At 40.5% G+C, this 22,798-nt stretch overlaps 1 protein-coding gene across 3 annotated transcripts in view; it reads right to left on the reverse strand.

Annotated features, from left to right (window-relative positions):
• Positions 1 to 22,798, reverse strand: part of MYO18B (myosin XVIIIB) — an 885,307-nt gene that overhangs the window by 194,845 nt on the left and 667,664 nt on the right. For all 3 annotated transcript variants that reach the window (XM_073629436.1, XM_073629428.1, XM_073629423.1), the window contains one exon: positions 3,145 to 3,330. In XM_073629436.1, the coding sequence (XP_073485537.1) occupies positions 3,145 to 3,330 (186 nt within the window). The remainder of the gene's footprint in view (positions 1 to 3,144; positions 3,331 to 22,798) is intronic.

Below are 22,798 nucleotides of genomic sequence, written 5' to 3' on the forward strand. Positions count from 1 at the left end.
AGAAACAGGGGTTTTAGTTCAACATGTTTGGTATTTTTTCAGTTTTTTTTTTTTTTTTTAGAAAATAAAAAAAAAGCAAACAGTGATCAAATACCACCACAAGAAAGTTCTATTTGTCTGAAGAAAATGATTAAAAATTTATTTGGGTACAGTGTTGCATGACCGCAAAGTTGTCATTGAAAGTGCGACATCACTGAAAGCTGAAAATTGGCCTGGGCAGGAAGAGGGTGAAAGTGCCCTGTATTGAAATAGTTAAATTAATGAAGGGCACTCTATAAATGCAGGATGGATGGGTGAACGGAAGGTTGGCCTAAGTTTTATTGCAGAAACCAATAGTACAGTTTCTATGAATGGGGGGGCAAGCATAGTTGCCACTTTTGTTAAGTGCGTGTGACAGGTTCTGCCACTCATATTAACCCCTGCAGAACGGGAAGGTCACACGTGGTAGGGGTGGGGGGTATCCACAGGGCAGGGGACTGAAGATTTCAAGGAAAAAAGTAGTCACCAGCACACTCTTCCTAAGTGCTGTCCTTGGTGCTGATTTTAACAAAAAAATCACTAGACTTCTGCTTTAAACCATTATTATGTCTCTGTGACTACATTCTTTTTAGATGACCCTGGGAAACCTGATTATATAAAGAATGTGCTGTATTCATTAAATATAGAAAAATAAGCTAATGTTTCATAAACTATAATAGAAACAGTCTGATCAGCGTGAGGTAGTAATTACCATATCAGGTTTCTCTAATAACACAGAAAAAAAAAGAATAGCAAGATGCACTCCCTTGTTCAGCTACATAAAACGTATAAAAGGAAAGGCTATATATCACAGCTTCACGCTTTGATGTTATTGTCTTTGCGGTAAATATAAAATGATGGTTGTCACATGGTCTATTTTCAGCCCAACTCCTGACACACTGTGCTTTTTTTGTCACTAAATAGACACAAACTGCCTGGCAGCAGTAAAATATGTTTGACTGCTTTATTTTATTGCTTCATTGGATGCAAATACAACACTTTGAAAAGGAGATTTCAACATCCAATGAGAAAAGAAACAATGACAAAAAAACATATATTTAGCAAGCACATTTGCTGCAATATGTCAGTTATAGAACATGTCCATGGAATAGTTTAATACAGAAAATGATCTGTTAACAGCCAAAAAATGTTAATGTGGCCCCTTTTTTGTTTCATACCTTCATTTCTTTCTGACTTGGGACAGCCACTGGCATCTGATGGAGCAAATAAGAACAATTTCCTTTTTCTAAACTATATGCTGGCCCAGGAGATTTGCTTTATGAGCTAATACCGGCATCCAGCGTTTAATACGCTGGCCTGACAGCAATCAGTTATTACAAGGAATAGTGTTCCAAATCGAGGTAATAAAAAGAAGTCAGATTGAGTTAAGGCCAGCTTCCCACTGGAGGAAATGCAAACAGGAACTTTGATGCAATCATACCAGCATTTAACACCACACATGCTGAAGGGTGCACAGTTCATGGCAAAGTGTATCTCCTTAGCTCTCAGTTTTCCATGTTGCTGGAATTAGATTCTTAGATTTCAGTCCTCTGGGATATGAAGCAATATGTCTGTTTCTTCTATATATAAAAAAAAAATCCTGCAACTCATTGCTCTACAATGCTCATGCTAGATTTGCTGGTAAACTCATTCATCTATCATTTCTACAGATTACTTTTCTCTTTTTTTAAACTAGTCTATCAGGTGAATTGTGTAAAGTGTTTTCCAGATTGCAATGCTCTACTAGCCCTATTTTAAGTGTTCTTATTCTCAAGTGCTATTTGTAAGCGGTAGCTGGTGGCAACCAATCAGAATTCACTCTTTTAAAGTTTGACTGGTAATAGACAAACTTTAGGGTTTTTGCTAAGAGTTGCTCAGAGAATTGGCATTAAGAATATTAACTCTGTATTAAACAAGTCTGCTTGCTTCTATTATTGTTTTTCTTCATGTTTATTAGTTTTACTATGTGTAAAGTGGATTTAGTCAGTCAATTTGTTATCTCGCAGAGGAGTAACTGTATAAGGCAAAATGGCTCAATTGTTGGGGGGCTTCCAAAATCATAGCTTCTGCAGCTAAAAAGCTATGTGCTTGGTATACAAATAGAAGCAAACATTCAAATGCTTAAAGCAGCTTAAGGTTTGGGGATCAAGTTAATATATACAAGACATATTAACTTCACTTTGGATTAATCCTTGTGCTTCAGTGGCTTAAGTAGAATATTCCCATTGCACACATTCCTGGAGATGGCCTGAAGTAAATGGGTGCTGTAGCCACTCCTAGCTGGAAACTGGTATCAACACGAATCAGAGCATTTATCCCCAGCACACCACGGATCTTGAAAATAACATCCAACTGTTTATTAAAGTGATCACAGCCAGGAAAGTGCAACATTTCATAGCCACACAAAACCCCTTTTTCAGGCATCTGATGATTGTACTTCACTGGGGATACGGGTTGACGATTCTCTGCACAGCAAGGCTGAAGTAGATGTTTGTAGGTATATTGATACTATATAACCATCACATCTAAAAAAAGACTTAAAAATATATAAAAAAACCCAGAATAAAAATATAATAAATTGCAGATTACCAGTCTTTTATAAGTGGTGGCTGCATTTGTTTTCTTTCTTTCTTTTTTCAGTTTTTAATTTCTTTATTTTTACCTAGTGATCTGGCCAAAAACTCACTTTCTGTTGTAAAGTAACAATGCTCATTCTAGGACATGACTATACTATGCTGTATCTATGGAGAAGCAACATTGTCACCCTAGGACATGACTACAGAACGCTGCCCCCTCTCCTCTTTTACATAACATGGGGGAGGTGATTTTTAGTTCACAGAGGTAACTTTGAACAACACAACTGCACGGGCAGAGAGAATAGATAGTTATCATCTTACAAGATTTCTGACATGATCAGCAGGTATTTTTTCCCTTATCGAACAGATATAACAAATAATTGTATACTTACCAGACCAAAAGGAAGAAAATAAAAAAAAAGTTCATGGTTAGTATACATGTATACACACCTTAAAGTGTATGTAAACCCTAAATGAACATTGAGGATCAGCTTAATGTTGCAGAACGTTGACTTATCTGCACATGAAGGAATAAAAGATAGGCGCTTACCAGTTCTACACGTCTCCGACTAGACTCCATCTCTCTCTGCATCAACTCATTCATCTCTGCCTTCATTTCCTCCATGCGCATCTGATAATACTTGGCATTTTCTTTCTCTCGAGCTTCAGAATCTGCTGCCTTTTCCAACTCTTCACCCATTTTCATGACACTGTCCCTCAGCCTCAGAATCAGCATCTGGATACACAAGACAACACAGTCAATAGAAATGAGCATCCTACATGTAACTCTAACCAAAACTTTTTTTTGTTTTGGACTGTTAAGTTTTATTGCTGTATGTCTTGTTGGCATTTTATCTTACTCCATGTACTGGGAATTGAAGGAAAACAATCTCAGAGAGCAGTAAAACGAACAAGGATTTTACCCCTTCCCCACTCTTTCCAAAACATCAAAAAAAAAAAAAAAAAATAGTTGAACACTGAAACAGCTGAAACACAGAAATATATTAAGAAAGCCAGACCTAACCGTAATTAAAATTAAACTAAAACGCAATTAGCTGAATGTACCTGGATGTGGTTTGGGGAGGTTCAGCAAACTTTATCAAAGTTTGGATGCCAAATCTGAACCCTGCTAAAGTCAATGGGAGATGAATTCTAGAAATCGGTGATAGCCATTTTCTAGGTTATTAGGCAAAGGACTGACAAACAAATGACAATGGGTTTCGGAACTGCCTAATCCATTTGGCACGGAGCAGCTTAAAATGAAACAATAAAAAAATAAAAATAACAGACATAAACAAAGAAAAGGATACAGTTTAAATGAAGCTCTGCTTTATATGTTAATAGGGACCCCACACAAAATAGAGAGGGTTCCCTTCAAAATCCTTATCGGATCATTATCTGAGCACGTGGCTTGGCAAGATAGGAAAGGAGGAAAGGAAGGAGGGCAGAATGAGCATGCGCTTATCCTGAACCATACCAGTACTAGGCGTCAACATGGGGAAGGTCACCTTGCCGGGGATCATCCCGGAAAAGCACCTTGTCCCCATGTTGATGAGGAAAAAGGCTTCTTCTCCATAGCCCTATTTTGGTAGTCCCCAGCTACCACCCCCATGGGAATGAGTAATACATAATACCCCTATTTATGCACAAAAAAGTGACCTATCATTCATTATAATATTTGTGACTAGCATTTCCTTCTGAGAATGGTATGTTTCAAAGACATGTGGGAGTCTTTTTATAAAAAAAAAAAAAAAAAAACATGCAAAGCTATTTGTTAAGCAAAACTGCAGGTACAACCACCCTGTGTCGATTAACCAGCTGTTCAGGGCATGGGGCAAAATCAAATCTTTTTTAGATATTTTCTCTTCTGATCAAATGTTCTTAGGCTTAGACTTGTTTTTTTGTTTTTGTTTAACTTCAATTGTTTTTTATTTTTTTTTATTAATTCCATTAATATTGATGTGAATTTTTCCTTTTTTGTCGGTTTTATTTCTTCTTTGATCATGCTTCATTGGTCTCTTAGTTGTTTTTAAATATTTTTGGAGTTACACATGTGATTGTTTAACTCTACATTGATGTATTTATCAATCTCTATTTATTTTTTTTTTCTTTTACACATGAGTATTTTATAATTCATTTTTCTATCCATGTAGATACTAGAATTGATGTAATCGGCTTATGTAAGATTTGAATCTTATTTTGTGCTTATTTTCTACAATTGTATACAAGAGCCAGAGGCTTTCTTTTTTTTTTCCAATTGTGGCACTGGGGTTTTCAGAATAGTGTGCTGCTGGAGTTTCTCATACGTGTCTAGTTAAGTCAGTTTGCTCCAACCCCCAGGCTATGTGGTGTGCTGGTTTTGTCATATCAATTTCTGCATAGTTATAATTCTATTTGTTTTATATAGGTAAGGTTTGCTTTGGGCTGACACTGTTGTGGTGGCTAGTTTGTTGTTGAGCTTCTTTGTGTGACACTGGATCTCGTCTTGTGTCTTCCAGTGATGACCACTGGTTTCCTGTGTGTATTTCTGCACACAGCATTTCCTGCTCGGCTACCTCATCCACCCTCCTCCCATGGTTCCATTTGGAGCATGCACAGTAGGGCCCCATGTGTGCATGCTTATGAACAGGAAATGCTCTGCCTGGCCGCGCACACATCATTATTCCTCCATTGCTGTGTTTTATAATGAAGGGGCAATCTTGGTACACTGGACATATTACACACAGATTACAGGTCCACCTTTTGCCATGCAGTAATCACTTTTCCTATTAAGATTAAAATAGATTGATGTTTTTACATAGCTTATATAAGGATATTGCTACTGCCATTTGGTATTATTCAGTCCTGGGCACTTCATATATTTCATTATTTTTTTTGTCTGCACATGTTTTTGATAGCTGGGTCCAATTGCTACTTCACAAAGGTTAACCCGATGAGCCCTGGCCCCACCTCCTACTTTAGGAGGAGAGAGGGTGGGCTTGAAATCTATCCTCATAATTATGAGTGTTAGTTCTGATGAAGAGGGTTCTGCCCTTGAAACGTGTAAGCCTCAATTCTAGTAAATGGGCATCATTTGAGCATTGCTAAAAAAAAATTGTATTTACATTTTTATTGATGTGCCTGAATTGACATATTCTTGTGAGTATATTGGAATTCCTTTTTATTCTAATAAATCATTCTTATGGTAATGCACAAGGTTGGTGTGACCTCTCTTTTGTTCTTGTGATAGCTACTGTGTCTAAGTTTCCCCCCTAAGTGATGGCAGCAAGGCCTACACATTACCTGGAAATTTATAGAGGAACTACTTCTGGGATAATATTGGAAGAATCCTTCTTTACTTAGACTTTATTATTAGGGGCTGGTAGTGCCCATTGCCCTTTAGCGCTGTCAGCTATTTAGTTTAGATTTTTTTTTATATATACACACGGCTTTTCTCAGAGAATAGGTGCAGGAACTCAACCACACCCCCACCACAAACCCCCCCAGGATTTGGGAGGAAGCACAAGCACACCACATAAAAGGGTGGGTGTGGCCAAATTGTACTAACAAAGGGAGGGCATTGTTAACAATGAAAGCATAATGCACATGGTTCAGATGTACACTACATACAGAGTGCGGGGTTCAGGAGTGTGATACAAACAGGGTGCAGAACTCAGGAGTGTGTTATATACAGGGTGCAAGACTCAAGAATGTTCTACCAACAGGGTGCAGGACTCAGGAGTGCACTATGTACAGATTGCAGGACCCAGAATTGCGCTATGTACAGATTGCAGGACTCAGGAGTGCGCTATGTACAGGGGGCAGAACTCAGGAGTGCACTACGTACAGGGTGCAGGACTCTGGAGTGCACTATGCACAGGGTGCAGGACTCAAGAGTGCATTATGTATAGGGTGCAGGACTCAGTAATGTACTATGTACAGGGTGCAGGGCTCAGGAGTGTGCTATGTACGGGGTGCAGGGTTCAGGACTAAGCTACATACCGAGCACAAGGCTCAGACGTTCATTATGTACAGGGTGCAAGACTAAAGAGTTTACTATGCACAGGGTGCAAGACTCAAAAGTTTTCTATGTACAGGGTGCAAAATTGAGTACTGCATGCTTTACAGGCAAGAAGAGAGAAGAAGAGGGAGGGGATGTTGCCAAAGAGCAGCTACAACTGACAGAGTGTGCGCAGTCTGTGTGGGCAGGCTTTAGAGGGAGCTGCTGCTGGGACAGTAGAGCGGCTGTGCACATCCCCCGCCCCTCCCTTCTCTGCACTGATAGGGATCTTGCAGGGCAGGGAGTACTGAGCGCACCACCAGGAAAGGAGTGTTGTCATCTGTATACACAGAAGCTTGTGTGGAAGTGACAGCAGTGAGCGGCAGGCAAGGGGCTATCGCTGGAGGTGGTGGAAAAAGCCATATATATACATACACACACAGTATCACACAAACATAAGTACACCCCTGACATTTTTGTAAATATTTTATTATATCTTTCATATGATAACACTAAAGAAATGGCACTTTTCTACAATCTAAAGTAGTGCGTGTAGAGCTTGTATAACAGTGTAAATTTGCTGTCCCCTCAAAATAATGCAACACACAGCCATTAATGTCTATACCGCTGGCAACATAAGTGAGTACACTCCTAAGTGAAAAAGTCCAAATTGGGCCCAAAGTGTCAATATTTTGTGTAGCCACTATTATTTTCCAGCACTGCCTTAATCCTCTTGGGCATGGAGTTCAGCAGAGCTTCACAGGTTGCCACTGGAGTCCTCTTCCACTCCTCTGACATCATGGAGCTGGTGGATGTTAGAGACCTTGCGCTCCTCCACCTTCCATTTGAGGATGCCCCACAGATTCTCAATAGGGTTTAGGTCTAGAGACATGCTTGGCCAGTCTGTCACCTTTACCCTCTGCTTATTTAGCAAGGCAGTGGTCGTCTTGGAGGTGTGCTTGGGGTCGTTATGTTGGAATACTGCCCTGCGGCCCAGTCTCTGAAGGGAGGGGATCATGCTCTGCTTCAGTATGTCACAGTACAATTTGGCATTCATGGTTCCCTCAGTGAACTGTAGCTCCCCAGTCCCTGCAGCACTCATGCAACCCCAGATCATGACACTCCCACCACCGTGCTTGACTGTAGGCAAGACACACTTGTCTTTGTACTTCTCACCTGGTTGCCGCGACACACGCTTGACACCATCTGAACCAAATAAGTTTATCTTGGTCTCATCAGACCACATATATACTTGGTTTCATCAGAGTAATCCATGTCCTTAGTCTGCTTGTCTTCAGAAAACTGTTTGCGGGCTTTCTTGTGCATCATCTTTAGAAGAGGCTTCCTTCTGGGACAACAGCCATGCAGACCAATTTGATGCAGTGTGCGGCGTATGGTCTGAGCACTGGCAGGCTGACCCCCCACCCCTTCAACCTCTGCAACAATGCTGGCAGCACTCAAGTCTATTTCCAAAAGACAACCTCTGGATATGATGCTGAGCATGTGCACTCAACATCTTTGGTCGACCATGGCGAGGCCTGTTCTGAATGGAACCTGTCCTGTTAAACCACTATATGGTTTTGGCCACCATGCTGCAGCTCAGTTTCAGAGTCTTGGCAATCTTCTTATAGCCTAGGCCATCTTTATGTAGAGCAGCAATTCTTTTTTTCAGATCCTCAGAGAGTTCTTTGCCATGAGGTGCCATGTTGAACTTCCAGTGACCAGTATGAGAGAGTGAGAGTGATAACAACATATTTAACACACCTGCTCCCCATTCACACCTGAGACCTTTTAACACTAACAAATCACATGACACCGGGGAGGAAAAATGGCTAATTGGGCCCAATTTGGACATTTTCACTTGCCAGCAGTTTAGACATTAATGGCTGTGTGTTGAGTTATTTTGAGGGGACAGCAAATTTACACTATTATACAAGCTGTACACTCACTAATTTACACAAAGTGTAATTTCTTCAGTGTTGTTACATGAAAAGATAAAATAAAATATTTACAAAAATGTGAGGGGTGTACTCACCCACATCACAAAGGTGCTCTATTGGATTGAGATCTGGTGACTGTGGAGGCCATTGGAGTACTGTGAACTCATTGTCATGTTCAAGAAACCAGTGGTGAGATGATTTGAGCCTTGTGACATGGTGCATTATCCTGCTGGAAGTAGCCATCAGAAGATGGGTACACTGTAGTCATAAAGGGATGGACATGGTCAGCAACAATACTCAGGTAGGCTGTGGCATTTAAACAATACTCAATTGGTACTAAGGGGCCCAAATATTGCAAAGAAAATATCCCCCACACCATTACACCACCACCAGTAGCCTGATACAAGGCAGGGTGGATCATCCATGCTTTTTATGTTGTTTATGCCAATTTCTGACCCTATCATCTGAATGTTGCAGATGAAATAGAGACTCATCAGACCAGGCAACATTTTTCAAATCTTCCATTGTTCAATTTTGGTGAGCCTTTGCGAATTGTAGCCTCAGTTTCTTGTTGGTGGTTTACTGCTGCTGTAGCCCATCTGCTTCAAGATTCGATGTGTTGTGCATTCAGAGATAGTATTCTGCATATCTTGGTTGTAACAAGTGTTTTTTTGAGTTACTATTGCCTTTTTTTTATCTCAAACCAGTCTGCCCATTCTCCTCTGACCTCTGATATCAACAAGGCATTTTCATTCACACAACTGCCGCTCACTGGATATTTTCTATTTTTCAGACCATTCTGGCACCAACAACAATGCATGTTCAAAGTCACTTAAATCCCCTTTCTTCCCCATTCTGATGCTCGATTTGAACTTCAGAAAGTCATCTTCAAGGCGTCAAGACACCTAAAAGTCTACACACCCCTGTTAAAATGTCAGGTTTCTGTGATGTAAAATAATGAGACAAAGATAAATCATTTCAGAACTTTTTTCACCTTTAATGTGACCTATAAACTGTAAAACTCAACTGAGCAACAAACTGAAATCTTTTAGGTGGAGGGAAGTAAAAATAAAAAAATAAAATAATATGGTTGCAAAAGTGTGCACACCCTTAAAATAATACTTTGTTGATGCACCTTTTGTTTTTATTACAGCACTCAGTCTTTTTGGGTATGAGTCTATCAGCATGGCACATCTTGATTTGCCAATATTTGCCCACTCTTCTTTGCAAAAACACTCCAAATCTGTCAGATAGCGAGGGCTTCTCCTGTACACAGCCCTCTTCAGATCACCCCACAGATTTTGAATCGCATTCAGGTCTGGGCTTTGGCTAGGCTATTCCAAAACTTTAATCTTCTTCTGGCGAAGCCATTCCTTTATGGATTTGGATGTATGCTTTGGGTCATTGTCATGCTGAAAGATGAAGTTCCTCTTCATGTTCAGCTTTCTAGCAGAAGCCTGAAGGTTTTGTGCCAATATTGACTGGTAATTGGAACTTATTCCCTCTACCATGTTGAACCATGGCCCCTGTTTCAGCTAAAGAAAAACAGCCCCAAAGCATGATGCTACACCACCATTCTTCATGGTGGGTATGGTGTTTTGGTGATGTGCAGTGTTGTTTTTTGCAGCAAACATATCTTTTGGAATTATGGCCAAAAAGTTCAACCTTGGTTTCCTCAGACCATAACACATTTTCCCACATGCTTTTGGGAGACTTCAGATGTGTTTTTGCAAAATTTAGCCAGGCTTGGATGTTTTTCTTTGTAAGAAAAGGCTTCCATCTTGTCACTCTACCCCCATAGCCCAGACATATGATGAATACAGGAGATTGTTGTCACATGTACCACACAGCCAGTACTTGCCAGATGTTCCTGCAGTTCCTTTAATGTTGTTGTAGGCCTCTTGGTAACCTCCCTGACCAGTTTTCTTCTTGTCTTTTCATCAATTTTGGAGGGACATCCAGTTCTGGGTAATGTCACTGTTGTGCCATATTATCTCCACTTGATGATGACTGTCTTCTCTGTGTTCCATGGTATATCAAATGCCTTGGACATTTTTTTTGTACCCTTCTCCTGACTGATACCTTTTAACAATGAGAGCCCTCTGATGCTTTGGAAGCTCTCTGTGGTCCATGGCTTTTGTTGTAGGATGTGACTAAAAAATGTCAGGAAAGACCTACTAGAACAACCGAACTTTATTTTGGGTTAATCAGAAGCACTTTAAATGATGGCAGGTGTTTACTGAATCCTATTTAACCACTTCAGCCCCGGAGGATTTTACCCCCTTCCTGACCAGAGCTTTTTTTTGCGATTCGGCACTGCGTCAATTTAACTGACAATTGCACGGTCGTACGACATTGTACCTAAACAAAATTAATGTCCTTTTTTTCCCACAAATAGAGCTTTCTTTTGGTGGTATTTGATCGCCTCTGCGGTTCTTATTTTTTGCACTATAAACAAAAAAAGAGCGACAATTTGGAAAAAAAACGCAAAATTTTTTACTTTTTGCTATAATAAATATCCCCCAAAAATATATAAAAAAAACATTTTTTTTCCTTAGGCCAATATGTATTCTTCTACATATTTTTGGTAAAAAATCGCAATAAGCGTATATTGATTGGTTTGCGCAAAATTTATTGCGTCTACAAAATAGGGGATAGTTTTATGGCATTTTTATTTTTTTTTAATTAGTAATGGCGGTGATCTGCGATTTTTATCGGGACTGCGACATTATGGCGAACACATCGGACATTTTTTACACTATTTTGGGACCATTGTCATTTATAAAGCGATCCATGCTATAAAAATGCATTGATTACTGTGTAAATGACACTGGCAGTGAAAGGGTTACCCACTAGGGGGCAGTGAAAGGGTTAAGTGTGTCCTAGGGAGTGATTCTAACTGTTAGGGGGCTTGACCTCAACACACAGGACAGTGATCACAGCTCTGGATGAGAGAGAGCTGTGATCACTGTCCTGTCAGTAGGCAGAACGGGGAAATGCTTTGTTTACAAAAGCATCTCCCCATTCTTCCTCTCCATGACACGATCACGGGCACACGGAGGACCTCGAGTCCGTGGGACCTGCAGTCACGGAGCCCACGGCGCGCGCGCGCCCGCGACACCGCTTCTTAAAGGGGACATACCTGTACACCCTTTTGCCTACCAGCACCATTCTGCCGACGTACATCGGCGTGCACTGGTCGGCAAGAGGTTAACATGAGTTTGAATGTGATTGCTTAATTCTGAACACAGCTACATCCCCAGTTATAAGAGGGTGTGCACACTTGTGCAAACACATTATTTTATTTTCACAAGAAAACAACCACATTATTTTAGTTTTTTATTTTTACCCCCCCTCCTAAAAGTTTCAGTTTCAATTGCGTTATACAGTTTATAGGTATGATTTATCTTTGTCTCATTTTTTTACATCACGCAAACCTGACATTTTAACAGGGGTGGGTAGACTTTTTATATCCTCTGTATATATATATATATATATATATATATATATATATATATATATATATATATATATATATATATATATATATATATATATATATATATATATATATATATATATATATGTATGTATATATGTATATATATATGTTTATATATATATATATATATATATATATATATATATATATGTATATATGTATATATAATGTTTTAAAAATATATATGATTTGGTTTATGGGCAATACTTATTTTATCTTAATATGTATAGTATATGCATTTGTCTGTTCTAATAGTATTGTAACATATCTTATAATATAGGATACTTCTTTCACTGAAGTAAAGTAAGTCTTATGCCCCGTACACACGGTCGGATTTTCCGATGGACGTTGTCCGGTCGGAGCGTGTTGTCGGAAATTCCGACCGTGTGTGGGCGCCATCGGACATTTTCCATCGGATTTTCCGACAACAGCAGGACAGCAGGAGATAAAATTTTCCGACAACAAAATCCGATCGCGTCAATTCCGACCGTGTGTGGCCTGTTCCGACGCACAAAGTGCCACGCATGCTCAGAAGAAATTCCGACACGGGACAGCTCGTTCTGGTAAACGTAGCATTCGGAATGGATACAGCACTTTCGTCACGCTGCAATGTTCAAAATGGTTTAATACAGCGCACTCTCTTCTTCTTTATAATGTGACAAGAATTAAGTCGTTTTGATGCTCATATTCACACACACTTCTCACAAACTTCTTTTGTTATATTTATCGGGATTCCCTCAATATATTTAGATTACTCACATCTGACAACAAAATTTTTTGTTATTTTTGGACTTTAATGTCGATTCTTTTTTTGTGTTTCTCTTTTTTTTTTTTTTTTTTTTTTTTGTGATTTTGATTTGTACTCCCGAAAATGTTTGTGTGTGTTTTTGGTGACAAGTTCCCACAACTCCACTAATATGTTGTTCTATTTAATCTGTAGGAGATTGTTTGGTGTTGTTGTCCCTTGTTAATTTCACATTGTACTTTAGAAATGTACCTGAATCCTCACCAACAAACTGTCCTTTTTGGATGAAAACACACACAGGAGAGTAGAATTTCCCTAAAAAAATTTTATTAAGGGCTCACAACTAAACAAAGAGGGAGGCAATGCTGGAGAAACTGCAGAAGTGGGTGAAGCCTTGGACCCCCAGGGCACACATCAATTATTTCAAAGCAAAATTGGTGGCCTGAGGAGTCCATATCTAAGGGAGGGCAGTCTGGTCCAGAAGTCCCAGAGATCCGGAAAGCAGCAGATGACAGATGTGTCCCCAGGCTGTGGTCATACAAGAGACTGCAGATTCTGTCAGACCAGACTGAACCCAGGGCCATCACTCTTTGGTCTTCCCTCCACGCTTTCTTCCAGGCTTTGGCTGTGGTGGTCTAGTTGTGGCAGCAGGAGGAGGAGGAGGAGGATCGTCCCTCTCCATGACATCCGTCTTGTGTGTCAGTTCCCCACTCAACCCCTTACGTAGGACTTTATAAATCAGGTCCTCAGAGATCTTGCGTTGGCCCTCCTGCATGTCCTGCAATTTTGTGGCAGCCATGCAGGCAAAGGCCTCTTCAGGACTGGGGAAGGCTCTGAGGGATGCCGAAGCCTCCTGGATCAGCCTGTATACTGAATCCTGCACAGGACTCGGAGTGGCCTTCCTGGCCCTTTTGTATGGAAGGCGGAGGGGAGGAACCTGAGACTCAGTCAGGCTGCGACTGGTCCCAGGCTTCTCCTGGCTGCAACTTAGCCCCGCCTCCTCCTGGCTGCCACTAATCCCCGCCTCCTCCTGGCTGCCACATTCCACAACCTCCTCCTGGCTGAGGTCTTCCTGTGTATGAAAAAGGGACATAGTTTTAGTTTTTTATTCATCAATCACACACAATTTTCACCTCCTGACTGCTGCAAATTGAATGTTAACAAATATAACAGACTATCCTTCTGAGCCCAGCAGTTTTCATTCTTTTCCCAATTTTGGGTGCCCACTACTGTCTATTGATATGTAAAGCACTTTCAATTAGCAATTAGTGATCAATAATAACATCTAGTAAACATAATTTCTTTATTGCCCAGAAATCTGTAGAAGAATGCTATACCTGACTCCAGCTGGGCTCCTCCATTTCTTCCTGGCTGGAAGGCCCAGGTTGGACATCGGAAGCCTCAGCTGGGGTGGAAGGAAGAGTGGAAGGAAGAGTGGAGAGGGATTCCCTGACTTCAGTGTGGTCTGACAGAAATCGCAGTCTCTCATAGTACCACAACCTGGGGACATAAATGTCATCTGCTGCAGCTCCGGACCTCTGGGAATCCGTGACCTTCTTGCGCTCCCTAAGATATGTGCTCCTCAGGTCACCAATTTTAGCTTTTAAATAAGGGATGGTTGCTGTGGGGACCACCGGCTTCACCAACTCCAGCAGTTTCTCCAGCGCTGCCTGCCTCTTCTGTTTGTGATTATAGTGGGGGTGTCTCACTTGCCACAGACAGGGCAGCTCCCTGTACTTGTCTATGAACAGGGGCAGGAAATTGTGGTCGTTGAACCCATCCATTTTCTCTGTAAGACACAACACAAGACAAAGCCTAATGTCAGGCCAAACTCCCCTAATCTTGTTACAATATAGGCTTCCATTTCGAAGCAGTATAGGCCCAAGTTTAGATCCTACCTTCGTTAGCACAATCGGCGTCTCCGATGCTCCTTCCTCCGCTCACAGATCGTACGTAAGACGCGCGCGTTACGATTTATACACACTGCGCATGCGTATAACTCCGCCCGCCCCTGACGTTCTTTCTAGTCTATTCCCAGCCCCTTTTCGTTCGGCGCAGTGGGGGAAGAGCACATGGCGGATAGACAGCAGGATCGTGCTAATTGTAGCAACGAGGAGGAGGAGGAAAGGCTGGAGCCTGAAACGTCCTGATCCAGAAGGAGATTAAAGGACTCAAATATGTCCTTTGGGGAGATGTTGGAGATGGTGGACATCCTGAAGAAGGCCGACTATGATGGAAAGTATGGGCCTTACCCCAACCCCAATGTCAGAAAGGCCAAGATCATGGCGAAAGTGGTCAGGAGTCTGCACCGGAAATTCGGGGTACGACGATCGAAAGATCAGCTCAGGAAGCGGTGGTCGGACCTGAAATTACGAGAACATGAGCAGTACAGAAAGATCCGGAGAGTGCTGCAAAAAAGTAAGTAGTTGTGCTGTGTTCCTATTCTTTATGTTTATTACGTTCGTGCTGCTCCATGTGCTTTTAGGAACTGTTGTACAGTTTAAAATGGCAACTTTCATGTTCATGGGCACATTATTCGTTCGGATCACACATTGTTATTTCGGACGATAAAATAACATTGTTTAGGCCATATGCATTTGGCCACCATTTTGACGCCCTATACTTGTCTTCAAAGAATTGGGTTGTGTAGATGGCTTTGTTACTAGAATGAAATGCAAACTAGATTGTGTGTAAGGAGAGGACACTGAGCAGCTGTTTTCACATCTTGACACTGGAGCACTAGTGTGGGACACAAGAACACCATTTTTATTAGGGGGGCCACACAGGTGCTCCAGTGTATACTATAGGGGGGGCTACATCTGTGAAGCTTTTACCAAACAGGTAAAGTATTGCAGCTTGACAAAGGGCAATAAAAAATATACATCTTGGAACTCGGCTAAAATAGACAATTGTACCCCACTTCCAAGCAATGTTTCATCTTTATAGTTCTGACATTAAATATCTGTGTGCTAATTATACCATTTTTGTTTTACATAGGGGAGAAAAGTCTCGGAGGACACCCCTCATCCGAGGAGACCAGAGCCCCCCCCCCTCTGGAAGAAGGGGAAATCCCCCCAACACAAGATGAGCAGGAGGATGAAGACGTGGTGGAAGTAGTCACCACAACAGGTGAGTGTCTGCAACCACAGGCTCCGATAAGAGATGGATGGCGGCATTTTTTTTTAAACCTAATTTATTTTGGGTTTCCTCTCTTTTTAGGTGATCGTGAGGTTGTGGATCCAGATCCTTTCACATCCGAAAGTGCCCAGATCCTGATCGGGGAGATCATGGGGTGTAATTTACAATTGGAAAACATCAAGCAAAACATCAATGATGTTATTCCAAAATATAAAAACATCATTGATGTTTTGGGGCGAGTTTAAAGCCCCTCCAAATCACTTTCTTCTTTTGTGTGCTACAATGTGCGAAATGTTTTTGTGATTTTTCCCAAAGCCAAATTTGGAGGATGCACACAGTGTGTCAACATGTGCTATCTGCCATCACGGGAGATCAATGGACGCGTTTTGGGGGTGCAACCCCTTTCTCAATAATAAAGTAGCTGTGAGGAAGGACTTTCTCCCCCAAAACACGTCCCTTGATCCCCCGTGATGGCAGATAGCACATGTTGACATTGTGAAATTTGTGTGCATCTTCCAAATTTGGCTTTTCCAGGGGTGATTTCCCCCCATCTGAACGCAATATCAAACACAGTTCCTAAATACTCATGTCTGATATTGCCTTCAGGTTTTACCATATGTGAACTTTGTAAGATCCAGATTTGTGTCTTTCTTGTTGGTTTTACACAGGCCTGTTTTCAATAAAATGCACATTTTGATTTTGGATAATGACACCACAAAAATTGTTATACAACAAACATGTTGGTTTGTCAGAAAAACCTTTGGTAAATGCACATGTGATTGTGCAGGTATTAAAAAGATTGTTCATCAAGAATGTGTGGATTATTGTCTCAACGCTACAACACTTTTGGGGTGATGTAATTGTTGTTTTATGAGAAAATGGGGGTTATTTCCTAAGGGGAAATCCACTTTGCACTACAAGTGCAGTTTCAGTGCAGTTGCAAGTGCACTTGTAGTGAAAAGTGTCTTTGCATTTAGTAAATAACAGCCAACAGTGCTTTGTATAAGGTTACACAATCACAACATTTTCTGCACTCCACACATTTCTGTCAGGGTCAGCTAAAACAAACACAAGCAGTAAATGTCCACAAAGAAGAGCCTGGGGGGAGATGCCTGTCGAGAACTTGAGGTCCTGCAGACTTCTCCCTGTGGCCAAATACCGCAAGGTAGCGACCAACCTCTGCTCCGGAGTGATGGCTTGCCTCATGCAGGTATCCTGCCTGCTGATATAGGGGGTCAGCGCAGCCAACAAACGGTGAAACACGGGGTCCGTCATCCTGAGAAAGTTCCTGAAATCATCAGGATTATTCTCACGGATCTCACGGAGCAAAGGCATATGACAGAACTGGTCACGCTGAAGCAACCAATTCTTGGTCCATGAACTCCTCCCCACCCTGTTCATGGACTGGACTTGTGTCAAGGTCAGGACCCCAACACCAAGCCCCCGCACAGCACGAACTCTACGAGGAGTACGCATACGAAACATGGCTAGAAAACGGTCGGCTGCTCAGAACGAAGTAACAGAACGCACTGAAGAACAGCAAGGCCTGTGAAGAGCGACCTGAAAAACAACAACGAGCAGGCAAGATCACACAGAAAACTCCGATACGAACTGACTGCACGCACTGAAGAGCAGATACAAACCCACAAGCACAAACTGAACGTCAGAAAACGATCTGAAAGCCACGAGTCTGAAAAAGCGCGAATCGTCTCTCACCAAACTTTTACTAACACGAGATTAGCAAAAGGAGCCCAAAGGGTTCCGCGCTTGGTTCTGAACCGGCCTTTTCTAGTCTCGTCGTACGTGGTGTACGTCACCGCGTTGTTGTCGATCGGAAATTCCGACAACTTTGTGCGACCGTGTGTAGGCAAAACAAGTTTGAGCCAACATCCGTCGGAAAAAATCCTTGGATTTTGTTGTCGGAATGTCCGAACAAAGTCCGACCGTGTGTACGCCCTATTACAGTACTATACAAGGACATATCTAATGCACCTGATTACCATTGGAATTCATTGTTCAGTGCATCTTTCAAATTCTTTGCAAACATAATATTATTAATTAATAAAGTGGGATTAAAGCTTCATCATTATTTTTATAAATGATACATGAATCACAGGAAAATGACATTGATGTAAAACAGAATCAGGCTACAGATAAGTTTGTGAAAAGGCCTGCACTGTCACACAATATTCCATTAACAATTTACGCTTTCAATTTTGTACCTCATAAGCTGTCTTTCTGACACCGGATATTAATACTGTCTTCTAAACTCCCCGATTTACATAAGCACTTGCTCTCTTTTCCCCTTGACCTAATCAAATTCATTTCACTCATCCGTCGTAGCAATCCTAATTTCCTAAACTCTTTCTTCCATCTTTAAAAGAATTATTCACAAGCCTACCTGAAAAATTGTCTGCTTGGCCATGATGGTCCTTGAACTCCACACTAATTTATTTTCATTATAGCTACCTGGCAATACCCCTTTGTATCTAAATATTTGGCATTCAGCATACTCAATGAAGAAATGTGATTATCACAGTTCTTTGTTGCAATGTATTTAAAGACCAAACCTATTTAGAAAGAAATAGCAGCCAGTCCCAGAATTATGGGGTATATCAAAAGCATGTCATCTAGCAATCAAAAAGTCCAAGAGGTCTATCATAGCTCACAGCTAATTCAATCTCTGGGCTATATGGTCACCTGATACTGAATCATGTATAGCTCTAAGTTCAGTGTGATAATAAAGTGGATACCCTTAAAAGTGATACCTTGTTATTTTATTATGCATAAGGGAGAAATCCACCCAAAACGGATACAGTAATTTTTTTTAGGGAGGAATCAGCCTACCGACTTTAACATAGACTCAGACCTGGTAATGCTAGTGCTTTTACATTTTTCCATCAAAATCAAAATATTACTTTAGAGAAGACTTTGTCTAAACAAATTCAAATCATTATTATTTTACATTCTGGCCACTGACATGTAATTGCTCATGGAGGTCCAGGGCCTAGAAATTACATGTGAGCCCCGATGATTAGCTACGGGACCTCTTATGCCCTGTACACACGATAGGATTTTCCGATGGGAAATGTGTGATAGGACCTTGTTGTCGGAAATTCCGACCGTGTGTAGGCTCCATCACACATTTTCCATAGGAATTTCCGACACACAAAGTTTGAGAGCTTGCTATAAAATTTTCTGACAACAAAATCTGTTGTCGGAAATTACGATTGTGTGTACACAAATCCGACACACAAAGTACCACGCGTGCTCAGAATAAATTAAGAGATGAAAGCTATTGGCTACTGCCCCGTTTATAGTCCCGACGTACGTGTTTTACGTCACCGCGTTCAGAACGATCGGATTTTCCGACAACTTTGTGTGACCGTGTGTATGCAAGACAAGTTTGAGCCAACATCCGTCGGAAAAAATCCATGGATTTTGTTGTCGGAATGTCTGATCAATGTCCGACCGTGTGTACAGGTCATAAGTCTCCCATAGCTTTCAATGGGGCTTCCACCCACAGTTAATCACAGGGAACCCCCGCTGTTCCATGTAGTTTGTAAGTGTGAATGGTGCCTAAAGCCTAGTGGACACCACCATCACAAAAAACTGACAGCTGAAGTCAGAGCAGCTGTACTAACAATCCGCTGTTAGTATATTGATCTCTCCTGCTGAGCTATTGTGCTCTGATCAAATGGCCGGCTTCTGTCGGAACCGGCTGCCATACACATGAGCCGAATGTCGTCTGGTTTCTATTGCCAATGCCGGTACTAGGCTTAAGAAGCTAGTTTCTAGAAACATGTATTCACACCTTATTGTCTGTGAATAAATAATGAGAATTTAGGCTTGAAGTGTGAGTGGTCCTCTTCACCAGCATAGGTAGTCAGATACAAATACGTACTTCTACGTACTGCTACAAACTGGCGGTTTATGCACACTCTTCTTTGACATTTGCGGCAGTAAGCCACTTCCTGATATATTGTATGCAATGGATACATAGTCATTTTATCTCCCAAAGTTAGCAGATGAAAATTACTGCTTTACTGATTACTATCGCCACTTCTATATAGGCTACTTTCCAGTCCAGGACAGTTCTTTAAACATGATGTGGGCTAAAAAAACATTTGCATGTTATACTGATGCTTGTGCTGCTGTACATTAAGAGGTAAGTTCCACAATTACATACTTGCAATACTTATTAAAGTTTTGCATTTTTAAGCTCTGCATGTTTACCTTGAGGGATTTCAATTTACAGTAGGGGTTACAGTATACAAAAGAATGTGTCCATGCATTCTATGTTGGAAATGTTTGCTCATGTTTCAACCACATATACATTTCCTATAATGCACACAAATACTTGGAGGAGCATGGAGGTTATATAGGGCTTAGGCTTGACTCCATGGATGCATTCACATTTTAGATCTGGCCTAAAACTGATTGCATGCAGTTCAATGAAATTCTTATGGGTTAACAGTGTAACATAAGTAACAGTGTACTCACATGCATATATCTCTCAACATTCTGGGATGGAAAAAATAAACACCTTTTAGCTACAAAACTTTCAGCAAATGCCCAGTCTGCAAAAGCTAGGAAAGAACTTTCTGCAAAACCTGGCTAACAAAAGACACGTTTGGTCATTTATAATTCATACCATCAGCATAAAGGTACACTATATATTTATAATTAAAAATAGAACGTGTTGGCTATAGGAACCAAATTATATTAGGTTTCTGTAGTCAGATGATGAGAAACATTAGACTTCAATATACTATCTAAATACATTTACTTTTTACAACATAACTAATTTGCAGGGCAGACCCAACATTTGATAGAAAATAAATATTCTAGAGAAACATACAGAAGAACTGACAACTTGGGGGGGGGGGGGGGTTGCTAGAACTAGGACTTTCTACCATGTAACATGATTGTCAACACAGGCATATATTAGATATTACAGAAGCATCAACTTAGAAGAGCATGTCCAAATTCCAGTAATGTAAAAATGTTGTAGCAATCTTTTACATGCCACCTCTCTATATCTGTATATATGGCACAATAGTTCTGTTTTTAAAAGACAATATCACATAGATTGCTGCTGCTTTGAGAAAGGAATCACTGGCTAAATAATTGATGCAACACATTTTCTATTTGGCACTAGCAGTAAAAAATATAGTCCTTTGTACAAAGTGGAATCTGATACTTTTACTCCCTGGCTTGCACATTTAATAATGAAATAGATTTTCAATATAAGACACCACACAGATGAGTGAAGTGTGTATATTGAGAGCAAACAGAGATCAGGAAGTTTCTTTAAAACAACAAGCTATAATCTTGAAGAAATAGACTGGAACAACAATGTAGCATCTTTATTAAAACTAGTAATGTCTTTTTGGTGTTGTCTTATTTATTTATAGAATTTGTGTATTTTGCTCATCTTTATTTAAATGTTTTACAATCAATCCATCATTATAGCCTCTGTATATTTTTACAAATATGTAAATGCCTAATGCCTTGTACACACGATCAGACTTTCCGACAACAAAACTGTGGAATTTTGTCCGAAGGGCATTGGCCCAAACTTGTCTTGCATACACACAGCCACACAATTACAATTAGTACTAGACTTACTATGTTGTTTTTCAGCTCTTTAGCACCACCCTTTGGGCTCCTTCTGCTAATTTTGTGTTATTAGAAGTGTGGTGAGTGTTGATTTGTGCTTTTCAGTTTGCACTTTTCAGTTCATTTCTGAACGGCCGTTTGTCAACCAGACATGTTGCGGAATCAGAGGAGATAACGTATTATTTATTATTGGCCTTGGAGTTATTGCTTTGACATTATTTTTTTGGTTGAATTTGATTTGGTATATTTTCTATATTTTTGGATGCATAGAATGTACTTTTTGGTTAAGTTCTATTGGCAGATAGCAAGTCTAATTTTATTTGTTTTCTTTTTTAAATGCACAATAAAAAATTGTGTAGAATAATACTTGGCTATGTGTTTTACTTCAAATGGCATTTTGGGAGTAGGCAGTTACATTTTAAAAAATACAATGTAAAATTAACAAGGGACACCAACATAGTTGTATCTTTGATCTTAAAAACTACAGGACAATGGTGTTGTGGTAACTTGCCGAAATTAAAAAAAAAAAAAAAAAAAGCATAATAATATTATTCTTGATATCACTAGAAAAAAAATCCTTTGAAAATTCATTTGCAATAACTCCATCAGTATCACCAGTAAAGCAGCTTCATTATTATCCCATTAAAGAAGAAGGGAATGTGCGCTGCATTTGGAGATTTCATAATTTGTCATGTCACAAATGTTAATTCTCCATTACGAACACTAGTTTACAAGACCGACTGCTTCTGGCTCGTCCTTGCTTCCGAGCAAGCGCGTTTGTACTATGGACTTTTGTCCGAGGGACTTGTGTACACACACTCTGAAAATCCAGCAACACACAATTGTCCGTGGAAAATTTGAAAACCTGCTAGCCAACATTTGTTGGTGGAAAGTCCAACAACAATTGACCGATGGAGCATACACACGGTCGGATTTACCGCCAACAGCATGTCATCGAACATTTCCCGTCGGAAAGCCTGATCGTGTGTACGGGCCTTAAGGCTTTAAGCCTTGTGTTTTCTTGCTGCCGTTGACCAGGCCAGATGATGAAACCATGCTTCCCAGGTGAATTCTCAATAATGTATAATTAACAAATATGTGGGAAACGCAGCAGTAAGACATCATGTAAGAGGGAGTAAATTGTTGAGACATATTATTGATGGTTATTCTTGCCCCTAGATTTTCCAAATATTATAGTAAAAGAACACCAGTGTTATACAGTTAACCCCTCTCATGTGATTTGTATAAGGATAGAGGGATCACAAACATTGAAGTTGC

The sequence above is a fragment of the Aquarana catesbeiana genome, linkage group LG01 (genome assembly GCF_042186555.1).
Source record: "Aquarana catesbeiana isolate 2022-GZ linkage group LG01, ASM4218655v1, whole genome shotgun sequence".
NCBI lineage: Eukaryota > Metazoa > Chordata > Amphibia > Anura > Ranidae > Aquarana > Aquarana catesbeiana.